This window comes from Ptychodera flava, chromosome 10, assembly GCF_041260155.1.
Source record: "Ptychodera flava strain L36383 chromosome 10, AS_Pfla_20210202, whole genome shotgun sequence".
NCBI lineage: Eukaryota > Metazoa > Hemichordata > Enteropneusta > Ptychoderidae > Ptychodera > Ptychodera flava.
The window spans coordinates 786,519-799,389 of record NC_091937.1 but is presented as its reverse complement, the minus strand read 5'-3'; the positions used below and the strand labels follow the sequence as shown (position 1 = coordinate 799,389).

Below are 12,871 nucleotides of genomic sequence, written 5' to 3'. Positions count from 1 at the left end.
CTTGAGTTTATCCAACTCTGGCCAGTTCAATGGCACCAGCTGACGAAAAGCACACAAAATGACAATCATGAGAGAGTATGAAAATTATGTATTCCTAGCTACGTTTAACCAAATTGTGAAAAAATGAGCACTATGACCTACCAAAATTTTTTTTTCAAAAGTACAAGACATATACAACTTAGATGCAACTTATAAAATGTTTTACAAAATTGACAATACTGGAAGGTTAAAATATTCCATGAAATTAATGTTTTAATCTCAGCAATTTTGGGTGTCATAATGGCAAATTTGATAAAAAATAAAAGATTCCATTTAGTCACACATTTTTCCATTTAAATTAGAGTCTTTACTGTTCAAAGTTTTACTTTTGTGTTATTGGTACAATGAGATGTGAAAATTTCATTCACTGCATGAACTTGAAATGAATGGTTTTATATATTGATTTTAAGTGATTTTAGAAAAACAGACTTTTCATCGTACATTTGTATAAGATCAATTATGGTGACCCCATCTTTTTTCTCTGATATTTGATTGTTCTCATATGCCAGAATTCAAAAATCCATGGTAACTGTTAGTCCCCTGGTCTTCTATGTGTTGCTCTCTGGCTGGATCTTGTGTACAAGTAGATGTATGTCTCATTATCAATTGAGTGTCTGACCGAAACTCTTCTTAAACTACATCAGAGTCAGAGCTACATGTATCACTGTCACTGTCAGTATGTAGTAGCAGGGCAGTAGTTGTATTAACTTTTTATTTTGACAATATTTTTGTTCAGTTTATACAATTGTGTTCTTGTTCTATTCCCTACAGAATGTTGAGCTATCCAGTATTCAGCTTGCCAACACAGCCTACGTGTACTGTGCATTTGCATCATTCAATTATCACCAATATTTAGACAAACGGGCTTTGTTGACAAACTGAATATTGTGTTTTTCAGCATGCTGTAGAGAGACACCAAGAAACTGTGTTTGATACATTGCATAGAAATATTGAAAAATTATCAACAGTTGCAGCCCCTGCCCCATTACAAGGCCAACTTGTTCTACGAAAATTTAATGGCATTCATACATTTTTAGACTTTTTCGAGATTAAAGACATAAAATATGACAAAACGGTTCTAGATTTTGTTTAATTATTACTAACATTAGAACCATTGGACGACATCAAAATGTTGGGAGTCAAAATATTTTCAGGTCCCCCCCCCCATAGGCAGAGCAAAACTTTCAAGTCCCCCCCCCCTCGACTACCCCAAAAATTTTCGAATCCCCCCCTGAATTCCTCCAGCCCCCCCCCCCCCCCCCCCCTCACCACTTTTTTGAACGCGGCCTTATTTATGGGGTGGAACATTTGATATTCAGGTGGGGATAGGGTCTAGAAGATTGATGAGGTAGGATTACTTTTTACAAGATCCTTTGTACATTTTTTTCCCATTCTTTATTTTCCCCCACTCTCCGACCTTTCCTTTTTGTCAAGTCTTCTCTGGCCTTTTTTTGTTGACATTTGCTTATTTTTAGGATCTGCTTGTCCCATCGCTATAGAGGTTGATATGCATGTTCCTAATGATGACCTCCAGTACCTAAGTTGCAGACCTTATCTTACCTTGTCATTCTTGTTTTTCTGGTTTCCTTTATTACTTTATAAATGGATAATTTATTTTAAAATGTACAAATTTATTGATACAGCACCTTTTTACACTTAAAATTGTCATAAATGTCATCCTGGCAATCAGTCAATGTCACTAAACACTTATTCCCTGATTCCTGTAATTGTTAGTTGATTCTTGTATTGCATGCAAGCATTGTAAAATTGATCTTCTCTGAGTTGATCTATGAAAAGACATTTAAACTCCTGATCAGCATGTACATTGTCACATGGTCCATTCAATCATTCAATCATCAAAAAATTTAATCATCAAAACTGATAAGTAATGTGAATTATGTTGTATAACTTCCTGTGAGAGTTCAACTCTTTTCAGTTCAAATAATTTTAACACAATAATACTAGTTCTGTGAGCATCTCTTATATAAGTTTGGGTCAAAAATAAACACTTTGTTATACATTAATCAGATTAATGCAAAAAGAATTCATTGTTTCATTGAAGTGGCATATTATTCAAATTGTGTCTTTGTAAAAAAACCCTTTTATACATGACTGTTGAAACCAATAATTGGGAAAGTGTTATATAGATGCTACAGATGTTGATCTGATAGATATCTAATTGGCCCATGAAGCATTGAGCAGTGCCAATTTAATAAACAGCTTATTTGCATATTAAATGAAGGTGTGTAATTTGAGTGATTAACTCAAGGAGGACTGTGCTTCAGTTGATAAAACAGGCTACATATAATGATCTGACAGATATCTGATTGTTCTGTGAAGCATACGACAATGTAATGAACCTGTTGTAAACCACGTGAGCACATTCAGTTCACATCTGCTTAAGACTTAAAACTGAAATTGAGACTTGAGCTTGTAGCAACGAGTGGATTTCATGGTATCAAGGTTGCCAGGTTAATGCCACAAAAAGTAGATCAGTATAGTGCATGATCTGCTGATCTGCGTGTATGAAGACACTTGGTCAATATTTTTAAATAAATATCCTTTGTTTCTAGAAAACTGAGGATTCAGCTTCAGGAACTTCGACAAAAAGGAGTCATAAAATCAGACTCTGGAGATTCTGGGAAAACTTGTGCAAGATGCAGAGAATCTCTCGGGTTGATTTTTAACACTGGAGAAACTTGTCCAAAGTGTCAACATAAAGTATGCAAGAGGTGCAAAGTCAACAGACAATCTTGGGACAAATCTTGGCTGTGCATCATCTGTGACAAGCAGCGGTAGGTAATAGTTTCCACATACTCCTTTCATGCCAAACTTCTGTTTAAGGCCTATATTTTATATATATATGTATATATATATATATATATATATATATATATATATATATATATATATATATATATATATATATATATATATGTTTGTGTTATTTATTCAACATTTTATGATATTGTATGTTTGTTTGTTTATCTATTTGTTTGTTTGTCGTGTGTTTATTATTTATTTATTTGTAATCTTGTTAGTATGTTTATTTAGTTATTTATTTGTTTGTTTCCTGGTCCCCCTGTGATAAAACTCAGACATGATTCCATGTAGAGGCGAGCACCTGCTTCACCCATCATGTACCATTGCAGTATAGTACGGTTGCCCTGCATTGCAGCAGATTGTTGAAGCGCCATGTATTTCGTGTGATTATGTTTTCGAGGCATGACAACACACAGCGTACGTTTAATAGCTGTGATATCGCAGCGGTATTTGTGCCTGGCGTGTATCAAACGCGCTCGGGTCATTGGGGTCATAGTGGCGATGACCCCAATGACCCGAGCGCGTATATATACGCCACAAGTACACCGCTGGCAGCCATATAACAGCTGAGCGTACGTACATTGCATTGCAAAGGCTAGCCCACAGCTAGGTGCATGGAGTTGACATCGAGAGGAACCGTCTCTCTTTATACAAGTACTATGTAGCACCACAATACAACTCTACGCACCTGTGGCATAGCCCTGCGTACGATGCTGTGTGTTCCGCTACAGCTAATCGCCCCGCTCAGTGAGCGGGGCGATTTAGCTGTAGCGGAACACACAGCATCGTACGCAGGGCTGGGCCCTGCGTACAATGCTATGTTTAATGTTTCCTCCGTTGCGTAACCGTGGAACACACAGCATCGTACAGAGGGCAGAGCTACACACGCCGCCTCCCAACTCCGAGGCGGCGAACAAAGCCGGACACTCTCGCCATATTGTACTCGTAGGCTAAGCCCGCCCTACCCTGTCGTGCTCTAGGGCGTAAATCCGTAATCGATAATCAAGCCTACTAAAGGCCGGCCCAAATTCGAACTCCTATTTTGTACGTGTACTCGCATTTTCAACTTTCAAACTCCCAGTTTTTGTGGAAGTGTTAGTTGCTATCGCTGGGAGCTTCATTTGCAGCTGCTAACGTCGCCACATTTTCGTGTCTATGGCCGACAGGCGCGACACATTAGTATAATAGAAATAAATGAAATTATAATACCGAGATCACATGTATCATAATTTGCTTCATTATGCAAATTTTAAAGCGTCTGCGCTTGCGTAAAATTTTTCGTAAACCCTGCCCTGCCGACTGAAATTTGCCGACTGACGCGACATGGCCGTCCGCGTCTGTCATTTTTACAATGAGAAAAGCAGCATATATATAATCGTTCCGACTTTGTATTGATGAACGGACCTGTGCCAATATTCGGAGACTTGAACGACCTGGGCAAAATTTCTGAAGAACGCTGTGAATATTCGAGCTCTGTTATGAGGTTATCGATTTCACGCTATTCGGTGGGTAAGCGTGAGGTATAGGTAGGCCATTTGTCATCTCTCTCGTCTTGTGCATAATCACACAGTAAAGTTACAGCTGCGTAGTTGTTTTACTCCATACTATTGGCAGTCGTACAAGCGTTGAAATACAAATATTTTACCAATATTAGACATATATTTAATCCTTTAAATTGAACGTTCTACGGTTCAGAAACCTCAGTCCCCGTCACTTTCAGTCACTATCGTACCGCTATATATACATATATTCTGATATTTCAATGCGCTTATATTGACATTAGAAGGCATGACAGAGCTGGCAATTTCAGATGTCAGTTTCTTCCTTGTCGTTTGTTGATCATGTACGGTTTACATACAGATTAAGTTACACCCCTTGTGGCCCTACAGCATTGGTAGAGACACCCTCCCTCCACCTGGGGACGGTGGTAGAGATTAAGTTAATGGAACTTGACAAGTACTTGATAAAGCTATGTCTCTAGTAGTACATAGGTAAACGGTACTTGGCCTCAAATGAACTCATATACTTAAGTAGCCTGAATTGCAAAGTGCACATCTCAGTGTTCTCCACGAGGGGTTTTTGACGGGCGGTGCGCCCGGCTTCTTTTTGTCGCCGCCCACCTTTAATCTCGCCCGCCCACCTTTTATCTCGCCCGCCCACCTTTATTTTCTGTCGCCTAAACTGTTTTCACAGTCAGTTGTCCGAACAATATCTGAAAGCCTATTGTGTAAAAATGACAGCAACTGACAACGTCGTGTAATAAAGAGGGGCTGTTCACACATCTGTCGGTTTGTTTTGCGACTGCAAGCAATCCTCAATGTTCTCCCCAGGCCGTTTAACAGGATCGGCCCCGATCCTTATTTTTTTCGCCCGATCCTCTTTCATATCCACCGATACTCTATTAAAGTGTGGTTGAAGACCTATTGTTTCTCAGCGGCGATTTTGTCACGCTTTTATTTCAACGAGCTTTTAGTGTGAAACGGCCGTAGTGCCGATGAACATTCGCTAAGACTTCAATTCAAAAAGCTTGAAATGTGTTAAGCTGCCGACCGTACCGTACAGACACCGTCCATTCCATACAACGGACACGGTACAAGGCTCGGTGTTGCATTTTTGCCAGCGGGCACTCAGTCAAAGCATCTATACTATAGGCAACTACCATTGCCGCCAATGTCTCGTACTTGTAAGGATCCGAAGGTAAGGAAAAGTGATTTCGATCAGATGTGGCTAAAATCGTACGATTGGTTGACACAAATATCAGATGCAAAAAAGTATGGTACTTCGCGTGTTGAGGTCGTTGCGTATCCGAGCCGAGTTAGCCATTTTGAGATCCGTGTACGTCCACATGACGTTGAAGCCATGTGTGTCACTTCCTGTCACGCATTCGTAACTTGCATGTGATTCACTCGATTGACTTTGAGAAGCAGTTGCGTTTGATCAAGTTTCAAAATCCGTGACCGTTTTAAAATATGAAAGGCACAATGAAATGAAGTAAAAAGAAACTGCACGAGCTAAAATCATCATTCGTGTGATCATCCGAATACAGCAGCTATGTACAATACATACGGTTCTGTACTGTATAGTTCAAAGGTCGCGTGTGATCGAGATCAAGAGCGCCAGCGTGCTCCACACAAACATGCATGGCAGCCTACGCCGCGCAGTTGTTAAAGTTTTGTACGTTTGCCGAACTATGAGTCGATGAAATTTCAAATCTTTCTCTTGGAAATACCTGGTATCATTTTTTTTCGGGCCTCTCTTTATTATGAATAGAGTTATAAAGTCAACGTATGTTTCTCTGCAGGCATGCTCCGCTGACTCCGCATTGTAACTTAGTGCAAATATTCAGTCCCGTATCAACTTGTCATGGACGCCGCACGTAAAAAAAGACGTTCATGGCTTTAATACCAATCGGGCTACAGACAATCATATAGTAACAGAGGATCATATGAAAACGTGCCACCATTTGCCACCGATTATTTCGAACACTGATTACTTCTCATGTAGCCTACTTTTGAATTTTCATGTTGGTATTGTGCAATATATTTACTAAATTGTGTATTGTTTGTATTACTATTAGTTCAATGTGTTTTTTTTCATTTTTGATGTTTTATTATTTATTTAATGTAAATAAAAAGGATTTAAATTTAAAAATAAATTGTATAGCTTGCCATTTATCACTGCTGAATGGAGAAAAATATTAAAAATGTCAGAAGTATATCTCATCACTGGAATGCCTTGTGAATAGCCCTGGTGATATGTAAATTGTATGCAAATATTATGCAAATAAATATGCTAATTAGCCGCCCGCCTTTAATTTTCATTTGTGGAGAACACTGCATCTGCATGCAAACATTAACATAAATATTAAACATGGGGACCAGCGAGCAATACGTACATACATGTATGAAATTATGAATGACGATATATAACCTCTGTACATTAAATAATTTATAACTCAAGACATGCATACAATGCTGTGTGTGACCCGTGTATATACAGCCTTCGGGAGCCGTGTAATGCCAGGAACACAGCATTGTATGCAGGATAGCTACCATTTCACCGTCTCTGTGTAATTTTTCATAATAAACAGTACATATCCCTGATCCCCTCCATTCTACTGATCACCAACTCCAAGAATTATCATCCTGACAGTGACTAAAAACCTGTCAAGAGCTCATACGACAACATATTTAGAAGAAAAAAACTTTATGAGCCAAAAAAGCGGCAAATTTCTCTTTCAAATTTCAAATGATACTTCTGAGACTATTTGTAAACACACGTGCATAAAAATGGTACAAGTATTGCCTTGGACTACTTCACACAAGAAAAGTCTCTGAGCTGTAATGATCAGCTATCATTGATTATCTGCAAGCTGATATGGAAAAGTACCATTCTTTTCAGTTGAATTAGATTTCTATTTGACTTGTATTAACTCTCCAAACACTTGACATGAGATACAGGATAATCTTTGCAAATCAAGATGAGCTAAAGTTTTGCTCTTGCATCTTTTAACGAATACATTAAAATTCTTGGGACGAAAACAATCTTTATCGCCCTGATAAAGGTTTCATTGATCAAGTTTGTACAGTGGAAGGGTACAACCTTTGGCAGAGCCATCACACCATATGACTTAGGTCTGCAAATTCAGTGTCATGGCTATACAGTTTTTATCATGTACCCTATTCAGTTTACTAAAAATGGTGTTTGAGTAACTTTATGCAAAGGTTTGCCTCTGTGCATTATTGTTATTCATTTTACAGAAAATTGATATCCACATCGTCTTTGATTGATATATGCCCATATCGACTTCTGGACTAGATAATAGAGGTAGAGGTCTGATTTTTGGTACGCACCACTTATGGAGGCATTTTTTTTGACAAAATGTTACGTTACCTGATAACCTTTGACCTCAAACATTCTTAAATGCCTATAAATCTGTAACCACAAGGGTTATTATTATTATTATTACTATTATTATTACTATTATTATATTATTTTATTTCAGTACTTTGGCTTCCGGCCTATAGTACAATACAAAATAGAAAAATTTGTACCTGGATGCATGATGAGCACAAAAAAGATACAGTCACGAATATAATTAACAAAAGCAATTACTTTTTAACTCATTTTTACGTCTCTCTCTATGCTCATGCTTGATAGCAAAAAATACAAATTTGGCAAAATAGTCTGTGGTTCCAGACTCTGACTGCATTAGCATGACAAATTTCTGATAATTACAATCTTAATAAAAGTACTTGGTAAATACTTTTCTCGTAAATCATTATAAAACGGACACACTAGACAACCAGACATGAACTGTAAATGCTCACGTGTTTCATTATATATTGCACTTATGTGTAAATTTGAACCTTTGCCACATGTTTGCAACTTCATTGAAATAATTATGATCAACATAATAAACAATATTCACTACAGATTAACTCTATAGGTCATTAAGTATTCAAATATGTAATTAGCTGAAATAAAAATAATTGATTTCTTTGACTGCTATCATTCTATCACCACTTTATATAGCAAGTGTAATTAATTGCCTTTGGTCAAGTCCTTCAAACTATATATTCCAAACTTTGAAAGCTCATTAGATATGCAAACTATAAATTAGCTGACATGAAAACTTAAGTGCGAAATGATTCCAATATTGGTATAATCAGGTATAATCATCAATGTACATAGCATGTTATGCCAACTTTGATCAAATAAATCCAAGTATATATCCCTTATTACGAAAGTTAATTAAATACACACATTAGGAATTGGCTGAAGCAAAAATGCTCAATGCTTTTCAATAATGTTAGCCTACATAATAGTATCTTTAACATACATAGCAAGTTTCATCAATTTTGGTTATGTAAATTCAAATATATATCCCTAATTTCAAAAATTCATGAAATATGCAAATTAGGAGCTGGATGAAGTAAAAATGCTTAATGACTTTCAATAATGTCGTATCGTAGCATCTTTAATGTACATAGCAAGTTTTGTCAACTTTGGTTCAGTCAATACAGATAAATATCCCTGATTATGAAAGTTCATTAAATATGCAAATAAGGAATTGGCTGAAGTTTAAATGCTTAGTGACTTTCAATAATGTTCTATCATAGTATCTTCTATGTGCATAGCCAGTTTCATCAACTTTGGTCTCGTCAAATCAGAAGTTCATAAAATATGCAAATTAGGAATTGGCTGATGTAAAAATGCTGAATTACATTTAATAATGTCCTATCATAGTATCTTCAATGCACATAGCAAGTTTCATCAATTTCGGTCATGTAACTTCAAATATATATCCTTAATTTCAAAAATTCATTAAATATGCAAATTGGGATTTGGATGTAGTAAAAATGCTTTATGACTTTCAATAAGGTTAAATCATAGTATCTTCAATATGCATACCAAGTTTTGTCAATTTTGATCGAGTAAATTCAGATATATACTCCTAATTAGGAAATTTCATTAAACATGCAAATTAGTAATTATCTTTCACGTCACCCCTTAATATCTTTCAAAGCTGATATATCTTGGTGTGATCAACATTTGTAGCGAATCTCATCAAATTGTGTGTGGTCCTTGTCAATATATATCAGTTTTTTCTAAAATCATCAATTATGTAAATGAGCAAAAAGTAAGCAAGCCACACCCACCAAAAACTAATCAGTTCTTGCCATTTGCAAACTGAATCTATGTACTAGATTTGATTCTGATCTGATGAGCCGTTTTTGAGATATTGAGTACACAGACAGACAGACACACAGACAGACAGACACACAGACAGACAGACATCGCTGCGACATATGCCCACGTGTGTCAACACATGAGCAAACCAGATATGAACTGAAAATGCTCACGTGTTTCATTATATATTGCATTTATGTGCAAGTTTGAACCTTTGCTACATGCTTTGCTACATTTAAAGTGTTATGATCAACACAATGAATTTCACCACATCAATTCTAAAGGTCATTAAGTATTCAAATATGTAATTAGCTGAAATAAAAATAATTAATTTCTTTGAGTACTGTCATTGTATCACAATATAGCATGTGTAATTACCTTTGGTCAAGTCCTTCAAGCTCTATATGCCAAACCGTGAAAGCTTGTTAGCTATTTATGCAAATTATGAATTAGCTGACATGAAAATGCAAAATGACTTTCAATACTGTTATAACCTGGTATAATGATCAATGTACACAGCATGTTTCGCCAAATTTTATCAAGTAAATGCCAGTATATATCCCTAATTTGGAAGGTTCATTAAATATGCATATTGGGAATTGGCTGAAAAAAATGTCAAATGACTTTCAATAATCTTGTATCATAGTATCTTTAATGTACATAGCAAGTTTTGCAACTTTGGTCAAGTCAAAACAGATAAATATCGCTAATAAATGCGGGATATCGGACCGCAGGCGGGCGAAGATTGCATTATAAGCGCGCCAACCCAAACTCACTGCATGGACATCACATTTACGAAATCGAAGTCCAAAGTCAACTACGTCATTGTTAGAATAAGAGAGGTTTTCCATAACACGGGAGCATACCACCACAAATTTTGCACAGATGGCGTTGCACTGGCATTGAAAAAGGGTGCATGGGAGCATGGGAACGCGGGCAGTTTCCCTCGCTATGGGTAGGAAATGCATTGAGCAAGACACACTTCCGGGTTCGCAAAAAACGAGGATCCCATTTACGGGGCGCTCAAATATAACTATTTGCTGTGATACATAGCAGAGGCGTATATGTTTGTGATGCTGAGAATAACATCAGTAAATAAATGACGGGTTTTAAAAGTTGACGTTTTTTGCGATGAAACAGACTTCTGAAGGTAGCTCGCTTGGGGAACACGTCATCCCGGCCGCTGTCCGCTTTGACCCCAGTAATTCACACTGGTTTTGGTCGGCCCCAGGTACCCAAGTCACTTCGACCCCGTCACACTTTTGCCTACATGTCCACGGAGACGATTCAACATGTTCCACAACAAAGCCAAGACAAAAATTGAAAATATCAATAAAATGGCTTCACAAAGGCTGAAATACACGATACTCGATGAAGTATGAAGTTTATGAAATGAAATCAAAATTGACAACACAAGTGTTTGTCTCGGGTAATACCACTTGAACTATTCTACAGACTGTTTTTTCCATACAGTGCAGTATTTGTCAGTGACAAATTAATCTTTGCAATACATTTTTTTGCGATGAGCTGGAAATTTGATTAATATCGAGTTAATGTACATAAATATTCCGTTATTTACTGGGACAACGTTTATTTTCTCGATCCGCTATCTGCGGACTACGTGCTGAAGTACATTGACTGTTCATGTCAACGATCGTTTCTCCCTCTGCAGAGTTTCTGTATCCCGTTCAACAACGCTGTACCTCGATCACACGATAGTGACGCTATGTAGCTGTGCAGTATTGAAACTTATCATAAAATGGCCACCTCGTCTAACAGTAACACGTATTGTCGGGATTATCGTACGGAAAAAAGACTGCAAAAGTAAGACTATGAATCTTCATCAGAATTGAACACATCATGATTGTACACGAGTATCAACCGTGAATGCACGTTGAGCTCGGCAGTTACACAAGCATGGTACGCTACATGCATAGCCCTACGAGTATGGCGACAGTGTCCGGCTTTGGCTACGCCGGGGGCTCCTACCGGAGGTGGGAGGCGGCGTAGCCAAAGCCGGACACTCTCGCCATACTCGTAGGGCTAGCTACATGCACTGCCGCGATGCCGATCGTATGCATTCCAAGGCCTATCCCGGAATTTGTTTCACAAACAACCTCAAAGGAGAGCAAACATACTTCTATGGACAATGACGAATACGTTTCATGGCGAAGCAAAATCAAAACTGCAGAAGTACATGAAGTAGGTCATGGCCTTGGACTCTGTGCACGAACCTGATTGGACACTTCAATACCTTTGACCCAAAGTTATTATTCATCAGCACTTCCATGCCATGAGGCTAGGTAGAGAACGTATTAGCCCTGCGTACGATGCTGTGTGTTCCGCTACAGCTAATAGCCCCGCTCACCACAGCCCTGCAAAGACCCGTACGTAGAGTTGGTGACTTCAAATCCATTTTTGGACTTGACGTAAAAAGCCAAATTACTGCCGAAATTCAGCGTTCTTGGGCCCAAGTCGTATCCCTGCCTACCTCAGCTACTCGATCGCTTCCAAAAATGCCAGTCTTTTATTCTTTTTTCGTAAATAACCGTCGATGTCGGCAACTCTCTCGCTAGCCCTGCGTACGTACGCAGTGTACGCTGTGTGTTAGGAACGCACACAGGGAATGCACAGCGTACACTGCGTACGTACGCAGGGCTAGCGAGAACGTATGTACTCATTTCTGGCGATCGAGCAGCGAGGGAAACAATCAATTACCAAGGATAAAGCTAATTTGCTAAACGATATTTTATCTTGAATAGTGAGTTGAATGAGTAATAAAATATCATATTTTTAATGTTCAATACGAGGTTGAAACACGGAGGGACCGTGGTTGAAACCAGAGCTATCCAGCTGTAGCCAACCTGGACAAGCACTTTCACAGCGCCCTCAAACAGTCGATTGTTTTCACTTGTCATACGCGGCGTAACAGAAAAATTAAAACTTTCATAACTTCATTAATATCCAAGCCACGCCCACCAAAACCTTTTCAGTTCTAGCCATTTGAATTCTGAAGATGTCTACCAAATTTGACTGAAATACGTTCAGCCGTTTTTGAGAAAATGGACCCACAGACAGACAGACACACAGACAGACAGACAGACAGACGGACAGACAGACAGACAGACAGACAGACAGACATCGCTGCGACATATGCTCACGTGTTCACACGTGAGCAAAAAATGATATTCATCTTCCACTGCGTCATATTCACAGTAAACACACTTTCGATTTTCATGTGGAATACCTTTTGAAGTTTCTATCCTCAACTGATGTGTTGAGGATCTCAAACGACACAATGCTGTTCTCAGTTTGC

General features: G+C 38.1%; 1 protein-coding gene across 7 annotated transcripts in view; it reads left to right on the top strand.

Annotated features, from left to right (window-relative positions):
* Positions 1-12,871, top strand: part of LOC139141698 (synaptotagmin-like protein 4) — a 152,750-nt gene that overhangs the window by 26,542 nt on the left and 113,337 nt on the right. For all 7 annotated transcript variants that reach the window (XM_070711294.1, XM_070711292.1, XM_070711293.1 and 4 more), the window contains one exon: positions 2,613-2,834. In XM_070711294.1, coding sequence (XP_070567395.1) covers positions 2,613-2,834 — 222 coding nt within the window. The remainder of the gene's footprint in view (positions 1-2,612; positions 2,835-12,871) is intronic.